This window comes from Podarcis gaigeae, assembly GCF_964106915.1.
Source record: "Podarcis gaigeae genome assembly, chromosome: 1".
Lineage (NCBI taxonomy): Eukaryota > Metazoa > Chordata > Lepidosauria > Squamata > Lacertidae > Podarcis > Podarcis gaigeae.
This window is the reverse complement of record NC_139678.1, coordinates 114,759,679-114,773,496: the sequence shown is the minus strand read 5'-3', so window position 1 is coordinate 114,773,496 and position 13,818 is coordinate 114,759,679. Positions and strand designations below refer to the sequence as shown.

At 40.6% G+C, this 13,818-nt stretch overlaps 1 protein-coding gene across 2 annotated transcripts in view; it reads left to right on the top strand.

The window, feature by feature from the left end:
• The window catches only part of AGPS (alkylglycerone phosphate synthase), a 54,902-nt gene that overhangs the window by 20,189 nt on the left and 20,895 nt on the right, over positions 1-13,818 (top strand). For both annotated transcript variants that reach the window (XR_014557278.1, XM_083708028.1), the window contains exons 4-12: positions 781-901; positions 1,000-1,074; positions 3,560-3,631; positions 3,952-4,031; positions 5,147-5,227; positions 8,661-8,786; positions 9,090-9,198; positions 11,706-11,833; positions 13,089-13,140. Coding sequence is in view for 1 of the 2 variants with exons in the window: in XM_083708028.1 (XP_083564154.1) it covers positions 781-901; positions 1,000-1,074; positions 3,560-3,631; positions 3,952-4,031; positions 5,147-5,227; positions 8,661-8,786; positions 9,090-9,198; positions 11,706-11,833; positions 13,089-13,140 (844 nt within the window). In the remaining variant the exon portion in view is untranslated. The remainder of the gene's footprint in view (positions 1-780; positions 902-999; positions 1,075-3,559; positions 3,632-3,951; positions 4,032-5,146; positions 5,228-8,660; positions 8,787-9,089; positions 9,199-11,705; positions 11,834-13,088; positions 13,141-13,818) is intronic.

Sequence of the window (13,818 nt, the reverse complement as noted above, 5' to 3'; positions counted from 1 at the left end):
CTTTACCTTCCATTCATTAAGTGTAATCCACTTCAGACCAATATTTTAGGTCAGTGATACTTGATGGCTAGAGTAGAAGCACCATGCAGTAGAATATCCCTTTTTCAGTAGAAATCTGTCTGATGCTTGTGCCTCTCAGCTGGCTGCAGCTCAGGCAGGCAGAAATGAAGCAGGGAGAAAGCAAGTGAGATAGACATGGTACCCTCCTTTTCCTTTAACACCATTGATTCGTGCAACCCAGATGTTGACACAGGTAGCAGAAAATAAAAGTCCTTTGAAATATAACAGTGATGTTGAATGAGCTGAGCGTTGACCACAAGAAAGGTAAAGGGTTTTACCCAATTTCAACACCAGTAAATGGGTTTGAGTCATACTTTCCCTTTGGCTTCTGGGAAGAACTATCAATGGTTTGTCCTTCCTGCACCTTCCCTAGGACTATTTAAAACCTTTGTGACCCGAGGAAAGGTTGAAACAAGGAAGGCCAGGCCAGGAAGCTGTTGCCATCAGCTTCCAGTCAGCTTAAGAAGACTGCATTCTCTAGCACTTTTTGGTGTTAGTATTTCAAAATTGTGTATCGCCCCGGCTGCCTTGTTAGAAAGGCGGTATATATTTGCAATAATACAGAGAAATAAATAGTTTGAAAGGGGACAATACAAAAATGAATTGGTTTCCCAAGAGCTTGGCATTTCTCTTCTTGTAGAAGTACCTTGCCTCTCTGCGGGAGTTTCTTCTTCTGAATAAGTGCACTGAGCATAGCTGTGTTTTTCTTTTACATTGAAGGCATCCTTGAATCTTAGTGATGTGCCTCCTTCTATTGCAAATGAAGAATTTATCAAAGACCTCCAAGCTGCTAAAATATCATATACCCAAGAAGCAGAAGCTAGGATATTCAGAGCTCATGGTAAGAATACACACACGCACACGAGTGCATTTTAACTGTATGTTTATTTTTTAACTTGACATCTTTGTAAACATCGCCCCCCCCCCTTTGTACTTTAGGTCATTGCTTACATGAACTATATAAGCTCAGGGAAGGAATGTTTCAACGAGTTCCTGATGTAGTTGTATGGCCAGGTAAGCTCTTTAGAATGTTTTTCTCATTCTTCAAAGGCTTTCCCCCACCCTGAAGTCCAATATAGCAAAATACAAATCTGGGGGCGGGGGATGAACTTGGAAATGATATTGGAAAATCATTTCCAATGATATTGGAAAGCACTTGCAGATGTTGGCAGAGCACAGAATCTCATCCAGTACTTGGTCCAGGAATGTTGTTTGGAAGTCTGCCAAGAATGCTGCTTATGCAGCCTGGTGAAAAAGCCTTTGCAAAACACAGGCTCTGCTTTACTTGTTTGGTCACTTTCCTCCAAAGTGAAAGAAAACAGTGTCAAAATTTGAAAGGTAGATGCAACATGGGCACAGGATCAAAACATACAAACACGTGAAAGACGTGGAAGCTTTTTTCAGTGTGTGCAAACCTTTAATTTTCTGAAGATGAAATAAAGTTCTGATATGGTAAGCTTTCAACCAGATTTTCACAGGCAACGGATTCTTGCTAAAGAAAGAAACCTGAGCCAAGCTAGCAATTTCAAGAACACGTAATTTGCTGTTCAGAATGCATTACATGGGTTCTTGCTTACAGTTTCTGTGATTTACTGGCCTTTACCCAGCTGGCTCCTTCCAGCTGTGCAACTTAGATGCTGGGAAAACTTGGCTCAGTATCCTTTATTTTTATTTCTAGTTGTTAATACCAGAACACTTGCTGGGGTGCTTTCTGAGCATTTTCCAGAGAAACCAAAGCTTCTTCATTTATGCTCCATTGAAACCAACATAGCAAGTTAGTCGAAACCAACTGGAGAGTTTCATGACCCAGTTTAGATGGATTCAGGCCACTGCTCTAAATCAAGATATGGACACCTTTCCTATTGACTGTTCTTGCTAGTTCATTTTCAACTTTTTTCCAACTAGCAGAAATCTATAGGGAGGAATGTAGCGCTAGGTAAGCTTTTCAGATTTCCAGGCAAAGTAGTCCCCTCTCTCCTTGCCCCTTCCTTCTGGGGGTTCTCATGACCTCTCCAGAGCCAGTGGAGTCCTTATGCAAGCTTCTGTTCCTGGGATGATTCATTGGTTGAATCTAGCCCATACTTTGTTGTCTGTAGATATACAGTATTTTTCAGTGTATTGGACAAAATTTTTTGACTCAAAAATCACGTCAAAAAACTGGGGTCGTCCAATACACGGATAGTGGCATGGCTGGGGGTGGGGGTGGGAGAGAAGCTGTGCGCTGCCAGCCAGCTCGTTGGCGGGAGTGCAACTTCCCCCAATGCTGCTGTGCGCAGGAAATGATCTAGGGAGTGTTTCCTGCCCGCAGCTGCGGGGGGGGGGGGGGAGAGGCTCAACAACTTTGGGCCATCTCCCCTCATTTTCCTAAAATTGAGTCCCCCAAAATGGGGGGGGGGTCTTATACATGGGGGCGTCTTATAGATGAAAAAGTACAGTACTTATTTGCACCTCCATCTCATAACACTTGGTGCATCCATAACTACTTCAAGCACTAGAGTTTTTACCAGCTTGGGCTGGTGCACCAACAATGTCCCTTCCTCCAGAAGCTGAATCTGGCCAGGGTTGCTTTTCAGTAACCTCCAGACCTGAGTACCATAAAGCACTTAACACCAGGCTGGCCTTGAAAAGCTTTTGGAAGCATCAGCTAGTGCAGACTCCTGCCACCAGATGGACTAACACCCACCAACAATCAGAGCGTATTGCAGAGAGGGACCAGACCAGTTGCCTATTGATTTCTGGGCTTGAATGCTGGTTCTTGCTGCTTGAATGCCCTGTTTGGGACTGGAAAATCTTATAGAATGCCTTTCCTTTGTGCACTCTGTTCAGTGTCTAAGATCCTGACTTGCAATCCCACACCAAAGTTCATTCAGTTTTTGCTAGAAGCAGGTGTTTTCCAGTTGTGGCATCAACCTTACGGAATGACCTTTCCAGAAGAACCCATTATGCACCATCATCTTGGACCTTCAGGTGCCAAGTTGAAGCCTGACTTTGTAGAAAGGCTTTTGGCTGGCTGTTGGTTTTACTTTCCTCCTGTGTTATTTCTATTTTCACGGCCTTGCTTTTTTGAGCATCTGCTAAATCTGTAATTTGCTGTTACTTGAATTGTAATTTTGTTGTGAGGTTCTTTTTGATAATTTTAGCTTTTTGTATTTTGTTTTTATTTTAAAAAAGGAAAAGTGTAAGCAACTTTGGTTCAATGTTTAAGAGGAACATGTGAAAAATTCAGAACCAAATAGATGATCTGGGCTCAATCCATTTTTGCTAGCCAGTATTGCATATAGTTCTTCCCTGAGCCCCAATATTGGTGGTGCAGAGACTCCTTTTCATCTCATAGTGAAAGTGTCCAAAACATTGAGACTTTACTTCCTTAACTCTAGTATAGTTGTGGCCTCTGACATCACTGTAACAGCAAGCCGCTGTGAAATACTTTAATACATTTAAATTTTAATCACTGTCTTAATATATGTTGTTAATTCTCTATTTATACTTCTGTTTATAGACTGCCATGATGATGTGGTTAAAATTGTGGAAATAGCCTGCAAGCATAACGTTTGTATTATACCGTATGGTGGTAAGTTATATAGCAATTTTATGCCTTAAGGAGAATAATTGTCTTGTTTTCAGTGGCCAGAATCCAAAGTGCTGCTTCAGACATAGCTAATGGCTTTTGTATGCCCAGTGGGATTTATTTTTATTTTTATTTTTATTTTTATTTTGAAGAGCAGACTCCCTTGCTATGTTGCGTTTTGCTTGAGGAAGCCTCATCCCAAGTTCAAATATAGCACTGTTTATTTCTTTAAAAATGATTTGAGCCCCATAGTTAAGTATCAGAGAACCAGTATGAAGGCACGTGAACGAAAAATAACGTCAATGCGTTTCTTGTATCTGCAGGAGGAACAAATGTTTCTAATGCTCTTCAGTGTCCTGCTGAGGAGAAAAGAACGATTGTTTCATTGGACACCTCACAAATGGTATGTGGAAAAAGCATTTTCAGGCAAAACTGTGTAGAATGTCAGATTGTAAAAAGTATTTCAAATACCAAAAACATAACTTAAGCTGACTTCCCTTACATGGTAACAAAGACTGTGGGGAAGGTGGCAATGGACATCTTTATAAGGCCTTGAGTATTTTTGGTTCCTATCCAAAGAGTTAAGTATTTTGTAGGATCAGCATGCTTGGTAGCAGAGTGAAGATTTTGAGCCTGGCTTTCTCAAGTCCCAAGCCCAGCACTCTTAACCATTATGTTACATTGGCTGTCTGTTGGGAGCATAAAGACTGCCACTGGGTTAGATAGCTAATTGATTTCATAAAGCATGAACTAGGGCTTTCAGCTTTCGAATAACTTAACAGGTAAGTTTGGAGGGGGTGGATTATTTCAGTGAATATGTGCAGCATAAAGATGTCATTACTGAACATCAGTTTGTCCAGAATCCTTTGTCTTAAAAGTTCTGTATAAAATCCCCTTCTGGTTTGCGCATAGGGTGGAGCACTGCATGGCGTGGTGTTTGCCATACTTGCCCAATCTCAGTTCATAGTGCAACACTCAAGTAACTAGGACGAGGTGCCCCAGGAGAAAACAGGATAAAGTTCAGCCATTAATATCCGAAGTAGGCACAAGCACATCTTGTTCCTTTTTTAAAAATCTAGCCTCTAGCAGGATTGAGTAAGAAAAAAAAAATCACCTGTTAATCTTTTTGTATCCTTTACTACTCTGAGTACTTCATCTGCAAACAATTTGCTTAAGACCGTATTGATTGCATTGGTAAATTGATGCATAGTTCTTATATGAATCCATGGGCCTCAGTTCCCTGCGGATATTTTTGCTTTAGGCTATTGGGCCAACATCATTACAATTTTAGTTCCTGTGTGAAACAGTAATAGTTCAGACAGGCAAAAAATACGTATGTTTACACCTTCCCATTTCCAGCCCCTGAAGGCACAATCCTATACACGTCTGCTTGGAAGTAAGCCCTATTGTGTTTAATGGGGCTTACTTTCAGGTAAGTGTGTGGAATTGGCTAAACGCTGTTGATTTTGTCAACTATCAAATCATTTCACAAGTCTTACTTTGGTTTCTTTGTAATAGAACAGGATTCACTGGATAGATGAGAAAAATTTAACCGCTCATGTTGAAGCTGGCATTGTTGGACAAGACTTGGAAAGACAGGTATCTTCTTTGAAAATTACTTTTGGTTTTTACATTGCCAAATGTACTGTGTATATCTTCCAGGTTATTGAGTCAGCTCTGTCTTAATCATTATACCAGTTCGTGTCCTGCAGACATGACCGCGCCAGGGTAGATGTTGCTGAGTTGGTAGTGTGAACATGCTGGGAAAATGAGCTTGGGAGAGCACGTCTTTGTTTGAGACTTGGTTCTGCCACGTGATGCCTCAAATCTTCCTGAGATTGTGGAAGGCATTGAGGCACCGCTCCTGACATGTGTAAGTTTCCCTTGGCTCACTGCCAGAAAGCAGCATGCCCAGCACACAAGCCTGGTGGGACTTCATCTTGGGATTGGTTGTTAGCATCACATTCTCCCAAATGCTTTTGGAGAGGCGAGCCACTGCTGTAGCTGCCTTGCCAGTACACCTATCCAGCTTGGTGTTGATGGAGAAGTTGCTGGTTATGGGGGAGCCCAGGTAGACAAAACTGCCTACCACCTCAAGCATGTGGTCACCAATGGAGTGCAGGCAACATCCTGACCCAGGATGTTGGCCGTCAGGGTGGTGTTAAGGTTGAACTCCATGCAGGCTGGGACAAAATGGTTGGTGAGACTCCGTAGAGCTTCCTGAGAGTGTGTTGTCAATGCTGTTACAAAAAAACCCTCATAGATAAGGACCCGCCATACTTTCGTTTTGGTGTGGAGGCATGCCAGGTTGAATAGACCCCTGTCGCTCCATGAATGGATGTACATACTGTCTTCAGTTGAGCTAAAGGCATATGAGAGCTATGGGGAGAAGAATACGTCAAAGAGAGTTGGGGCAAGAATGCAGCCCTGTTTCACATCACTCTTAAAGGGAAGGTGTCAAAGGATTGCTATAGATCAGGGTTTCCCAAACTTGGTTCTCCAGCGGTTTTTGGACTACAACTCCCATCATCCCCAGCTAGCAGGACCAGTGGTCAGGGATGATTGGAATTGTGGTGCAAAAACACATTTGGGGAGCACAGCTGTGGAACTTGTCTAAAAGCATTCTCAAGTCCTACATACTTTAAAATATGTTTGAATCGTTAACTACTTGCAATACTTAGTAATAGACTTTCTGTAGACGAGTGGTCCTCCTTTAAAAGGGTTCTGTAGCTTTTTCCAAAGAAATGATTTTTGTTGCTAACTACGAACACAGCACTTTCTGATGAGATGGCCTTTCATACTTTTTATTTTTATATCCTCTTACTGTTTGATGTAGTATTTTAACCTTTCCAGAGCTATAGCTTTTTTAAAAAAAGGTTAGAATTAAAATGCACAGAGCATATTCTCTTAATTTAAATGACATTTTTCCAGGCTAGTAACTTCGGATGTTTCACTAACTGTTCCATTCTTGAAATGCCACAGACTCTTGTCCCACTAGAATAAGGCATAATAGCTTCTTTTGCTGCAGCTTCTTTAAAATCAAAGCAATTCCTGCCATTTCTCTTGGGGGGGGGGGGCTTCTTCTGGATCACAAAGATTGTTACTCAGTGTATATTTTTATATAATCAGAACATATTCACAGCACTTTGGTCAACATATGAAGCATATTCAAGAGGATATACTCAAGTATTGTGAGTGTGTCATGTGGTCCTGTAGGTGTTTCTCTGCAGAAATATGTGATCTTGTTCAAAAGAATTTGCATAGCAAGGGAATTTGACATTTGACAGTGTTAGTCCACAGAAGCTCCAGCAGTGCCTATGCTTGCAATCTGTCCAGAGGATGCTAGGGGTTTGGAGTGGTTTTTATTTTATTTTTTAAAGCTTACGTTTCATATTTCTAATAATAAATTCATATACCCTGCTGGTGATTTAAACATAACCCTCATATAATGTGGCTGTTTGGGGGGGGATCCTTCTTTCTTGGTGTTTTATAAGAGGGTAGTGTATAGTATACATTTATAAGTAAAACCGTCTTTTTGCTAGCACACAGTCTTGTGATTTACATTTTAAGAGCTCAAGACTTGCTGTATTATCAGATCTTTAAGATAGGGAATGCCAATCCCTGCATCATTGAAATGTCATGGTGACCATACTGTAGCATGTAATAAAGCAGAAGAAACTGGCAGATATATTTATATATATTGCATTTAAGCAGTTCCAGACGCAGAGCAGCAACACTGCATACGTGGACTTTCCCTTCCTCTCCTCACTCCTGCACCCTGAAAATCTGCTCCATACTGTCCCCACAATACTCCAAAGCAGATTTTGGGGGTGCAGTGTATTTAATTTAATTTAACCAATGGTGTGTTCTGGTGGATGGACACAGTTGAGTTTTACCCTTATTATTATATTACTAAGAGAAGTTGTACCAGAAAATACTTGGGAGCTATTCCATCTCATAGGGCATTCTTGAATAATCCATCTCTCAAATGTTTTCAGCACATAATGTGGTTTCAAACGCAAGCCCATGTGACCAGTTCCTGTGCCAGTTGACATAAAAGACTGCTCTCCTGAGCAGTTTCATTGGGAGAGCTTTGGGGGGGTCAATGTATAAAGGCGTTTCATTCCATTTTTGAGGCAGTGCAGATGGCAAAGCCCAACTAATAAAGAAAAATGAAACCAGTGACAAATGTGTAGAAATTCCTCATCTGCATAGCAAATATACTGTAGTATTGCACATAGAAATCCCAGCCAGATGGTTGTATATTAAGTTGCTTCTTCTTGAACGAATGGAATATAATTGGTTGCTCAGGATTTCTACAGACCCAGCTGCATATTACCAGAACCATAACTAAGTGCTTGCTGTATTGTCTTTTAAGTGAAATCTTTTGAGCTGTAGTCTTCAAGCTAAAATTGTGTCATGTCGAATGTTCTTAATAAGGTATCAGATTTAGGTTTTTTGAACTGTGGGGATAAATAAGGCAAAGCTAACAGCTACGTTTAATACATGCTACTGAGACCTGGGTCCAGTTCATACAATAATCTTCAGCTATTTTTCACCCTCTTCTGATTGTGTATTCATGGGCACAGTACAACATCAGCTTGAGGTACGTTTCTTTGCAACTGTTTTTGCAATAAGGGTGGTGTTAAAAGTACTGCCATGATAGAATCGTAGAGTTGGAAGGGACTTGGAACAGTAATCTAGTCCAGCCGCCCCCCGCCCCCCTGCAAACGATGCAGCAGTCACAGCTAATGCAAACAAATTGTCTCATTGGTGAATCGTCTGTGTACTTCTGGGTGATTGTATACCAGAGGGTGATAATGTGGAGAAGATTTGGTAGCAAAAAGTACAGTTCTGTTTGGAGTAATCATGTTCATGAAAGCAGATTTTATTTTATTGGTGCAAAACAGCGGGCTTTCCTGCCCGTCTCTGGAAAGACACACATCTACAAAACCAAATTCTGGAGTTCAAGTTTCATATCCTTAGAAAGCTGTCCGTTACACAAATGCTGTCTTCTTTTTCACGTGTTTAGCTGGGTGAAAGCGGTTACTGTATGGGCCACGAACCAGATTCAATGGAATTCAGTACACTTGGAGGCTGGGTGGCAACTCGAGCATCAGGCATGAAGAAAAACATTTACGGAAACATTGAAGACCTGGTAATAATCCCCCCCCCCCAGCAAATGATCTCATTACTGTTCATCGGTGTTTGATGCTTGTTCTAGTTCTAATCTTTTTGTCAGTTAGTGGAAACTTAGGTTGTTCTGAAATTCCAAAGATAGTTTTTTTTTAAAAAAAAAAAAAACCCCAGTCTAGTCTTAGAGAGGCAAAGTTGAATATTAAATGTTTGGATCAATAGTGGTATATTTGGGTTTAGGCTAATGATGGTTTTGGTATGCTCACACGCTTTTGTATGTTTCAATTCGTATGTAATTTTTAGGCAAATATATTTTATTATACAGGTGGTTCATATAAAAATGGTAACCCCAAGAGGTGTGATACAGAAAAGCTGTCAAGGACCGCGTATGTCAACAGGACCTGACATCCATCATTTCATTTTAGGATCTGAAGGTATGCATCAAAATAGAATTGCAGTTTTTGTGTGCAGTTGTTTTGAGCCACAACTCCTCTCATCCCTGACCATTGGCCATGCAGGCTGCAGCTAATGGAAAGAGTCCAAAACAACTGGAAGACATTGGATTTGAAAGGGCTTATTCCTTTTGCCATAAAGAATAAGATTTCTGCGGTTGATGCCGTTAGATGCAGTGCAATTTTAACACAGTACATATAGCTGTAGACCTATTTTGGTGTGATGTAATAATTTGTACTGCTAAGGAAGAGGCTGGTGCCTTTTTCTTGGAGCAGCGCCAGATTAGTAATGCCTCTTGCTTAACGCTAACTCTCCTGCATCTTAGACTGCATTTCTAAACACACTACAGTGGTACTTCAGGTTACATACGCTTCAGATTACATACGTTTCAGGTTACAGACTCTGGTAACCCAGAAACAGTACCTCAGGTTAAGAACTTTACCTCAGGATGAGAACAGAAATCACACGGTGGCAGTTGGAGGCCCCATTAGCTAAAGTGGTGCTTCAGGTTAAGAACAGTTTCAGGTTAAAAATGGGCCTCCAGAACGAATTAAGTACTTAACCCGAGGTACTACTGTATTGAGTAAGCCCCACTAAACACAGTGGAACTTTGACTAAGCATATCTAGGGTGCTTTTTGCTTTAGCTACTCCTCTTAAAAGTCATTATAGCTTGGATTTTCTGATCATAGAAACTCTGTGTTCTATGTAAGGTGAAAAAACTAAAACAAATGGAACATCACAGCATTTTGTAACAAGGTAGCCCTGTGTATGCAATAGGTAAAAGGTGAAACACCCCTGGATGGTTAATTCCAGCCAAATTTGACCGTGGTGTCCGGTGGTGATCTCTGCTTTCAGGGCAATGGAGCTAGCATTTGTCCACAGACAGCTTTTCTGGGTCATGTGGCCAGCATGACTCAACCACTTTTGGGGTAACGGGACTCCGTGACTAAAGCTAGAGCACATGGAAACACCATTTACCTTCCCGCCACAGCAGTACCTATTTATCTCCTTGTGCTGGTTTGCTTTTGAACTGCTAGGTTGGCAAGAGCTGGGACAGAGCAACGGGGGCTCATCCCATCGCAGGGATTCGAACTGCCAACCTTCCGATCAGCAAACCCAAGAGGCACAGTGGCTTAGACCACAGCGCCATCACGTCCCTGTTATTCAATAGGGCATTACAGTACAGAGTACCTAGTTTCCTAGAGGTGCTTCATTTGCAGTGGACATCCAGCTAAATGCTGTACAAGAGTACAGAGATAAAAATTCTCTGTCGGGATTAAGTAGGGACAGTATAACTCTGGTGCGCTGTGTTTGCTGAAGCGTTAAACTAATTTATTAAAACCGTTTTAGAGTTCTCATTTGGAATAAGGGAAAAGTGATGGACACATGACAGATAATGTGAAATTGCCCCCTTTTTAGTCTACATTGTCATTTTACAAAATCTGTGCAAGCCTATCCCGTCTGTGCAAGCGTATCAGCTTGCTGGACAGAACAATTCCCTCTCTCCCAGCCCCTTTCTCCTGACCTCCCCAGAAGCCATTGCACTGGGCTTCAATTGATGCTGACACACAATGATGCACAATACATTTCTATGAAGAAATTCTGAGGCACTCTGTGTTGTAGTGCATTGACCCATTTTATTTACTACATGCAGTAGCTCGGTCATGGTGCCAAACTATGGATTGACTTAGTTATAGATTAGAACCCAGACTATTTTGACTACCAAACATACAAGGCAGCCATAGTTATAGAGCTGCCGGATTGCTTGCAGTTTCTTTCTGTTCAGCACACTTCCACTGGTTGGCTGGGCACACGCTGCCTTGTTTCCCAGTACTTTTTTTCTGTTCTGTTTAAATGATTGGCAGGTGCTGTCAAAATATGAGAAAGCCTCTTTTGATGTTCTGCTTGATGCTAAACAGTGCAAAACAATTTCTTTCTATATTGGTCCTTTTGGAAGAAAAACACCTAGCACACTAGTTATAACTTGCCCCTGGTGCTTATATCCAGTGCTTTTTTTCTTCTTAAAAAAATGTTTAGGGGTACTCTCATTTTCCTACTCATTTTGAAATACTGCCCCTCAATGAGGCCAAACATAGATTCACAAAATGTTTAGGGGTATGCGTCCCCCCAGAAAAAAGCATTGCTTATATCATAGTTTTAACTACACTACATTGAAAGAGCAAAGCTTTCTTCACATTATGATGGAACTTTAAAATTATATCAATATTTCATCTTATGAATTGCAATATTTCTACAGTTAGAAACCTAATCCTCACAGTTTGATAAATACTGCGTTAACGGAACATTACTGCGCTAACTGAACACTGCCATTTGGAGGTTCTGGAATGGGAAATATTTGTTAAAGAATTGGGCATGGTTTTCAAAATAAACAAAGATGGGATTCTTAATTTTGCCTATTAAATCACAAAATGATTTTTGTAAATCTTTTGATAATAACAAAATGACCATTTCCCTCTTTTTATAAAGGAACCCTTGGAGTGGTAACAGAAGTTACAATAAAAATTCGACCAATCCCTGAATACCAAAAGTATGGGTCTATAGTATTTCCAAACTTTGAGACAGGGGTGGCCTGTTTAAGAGAAGTAGCAAAGCAGGTAAAGTAACCTTATCTTCAAGTTGTGTTTTATTGCACTTTTTATTTATTTATATAAAAAAGAGTAGTATCAAAATGCTTTCACTAGATGGCATGCTAATGCTCTGCTCTGCTGTCTTTTTCTTGAGGCTGGGCAATATGCTTAAAGGGGAAATCTCCCACTAAGCTTCTGGGAGATTGCTAAATCGAATGTTAAGATTTTATATTTCTCTGGTTTGCTTTCCTGGATTTAGTATCCCACCCCCCACCCCCCACCCCCCGGCTGTAATTAGGCAGCAGCTATTGCTTCAAACTTGAAAACATTTACAAATTAGCATAAAAGGGCTTGGGAAACTATTGCTAGCATACTGAGTTCAGGGTGAGATCTGGGCCAGTTAAAGTATTCAGTGTCCTTATTTAACAAATGACTCATTGTAAAAATGTTGCCCTTTACGTCCTTCTCCCTCTTCTTTATTATATTCCCCAGTCAGTCCAATAAATAAGTAATTCCCTTATTCTGTACCTTTTCCATAGGTCAGTCTTTGTTTGTTTCCCCCCACCCCCTTTGTTAGAATACCTAGTTTCTTGGGTATACACAAAATGTGTGTGCATCTGTCTGCACACAATTATCTTTTGCACTGCATATAAGTTCTGTTCCGTCTTTCTCAGTTAATGGTTGTATCCAGCTAAGTTCTACTCAGAGTGTAGTCTATTTCCATTAATTTCAGTGGGTATCCTCTTAGTATGACTAACATCGTCAGCAACCCAACATATATATATATATAAAACCATTTGCTTACAATTTCTTCTGTTTTATTATTGACATGGGGAACACACTCTTTTTAACAATGACAGGGCATTATTAGTAGGTCCTAGAAGGTACGCCAACTCTCCTCCCACTAAACTTGAATATTTCCCGCATTGTTCCAAGTAGTTTCTAAAACCTTACATAGCATTGATCCATAGAGAGCTGGTTCTATATCTTAAATGTATGTATTTGAGTCTGGACAGACTACAAACAGGGGTATGCTATCAAAGGCCAGATGTTGACCTAATGTAATACAATGCAAATTTTGCAAACCACATTAATCTTAATCAGTCTAGGCCTCTGTGTTAAGATTACCGAATGTGTTTTTTTACAGCATGATGTAACTCCTTTATAGAGGTTCAGTATTTGACTGTATTTCATCCCATGCCAGATTTTTCTTTAAAAAAATACACAATTGCTTTACTTTCTATCGGTGTTCTTTATTCACATGCAACTTGTCTCTTTATAGCGATGTGCTCCTGCATCCATTCGCCTTATGGACAATAATCAATTTCAATTTGGTAAGTTTTTACTAATTTTGCTCATGATTTGCTTTTGTAAACTTGCGCCGAACCTTGTGGTCTGATAGCGGGTATTCCGTGACCTTGGCGATAGGGGATTGAAAATTAAAAATGTGCCCCCTCTTTTCCATACTCCCTTGTCATTCTCCAATTTTTGCCTCTCCCAGCTTTGGTGCCAGTAACCATGGTTCATTGTAGTGACCAATATCTAGAGAACTGCTCAGCTAGTTCTGCATGGCTAAGGCAGTTTTGGACTTGTGGTTCTTGAGCATCCCCTGCTGCCTAGCAAACACCTTTGCAAATAAGTTGGTTTGTCAGCTGTCAAGGAAAAAATTCAAAGAGCTTGACCTCTTTGAATCTAGACTTGGTTAATTCTAACCCAACATTGAAATCAGAATTTAAAGGGATGAGGGCACGATCTGCAGTTGGTTACTAATTCCAATGTTTTCAGTTCATTCCTTTGTGCCATTCATCACTGACGTCAGATGGAGTTGATTATGCAGTATGGATACTTTGATTATTTTCTACCTTTCTGCTGACTGCACTGGGCTCTCAGTGACTCACATAAAATCCAAATGCAGTCAAAACCATTCTTCAAAATTAAGATTGTAGTGTCTTAATTTATTGATTCCCCCCCTCTTTAATTAAAAACCTCTTGATCAACTGATCAGGGGCACC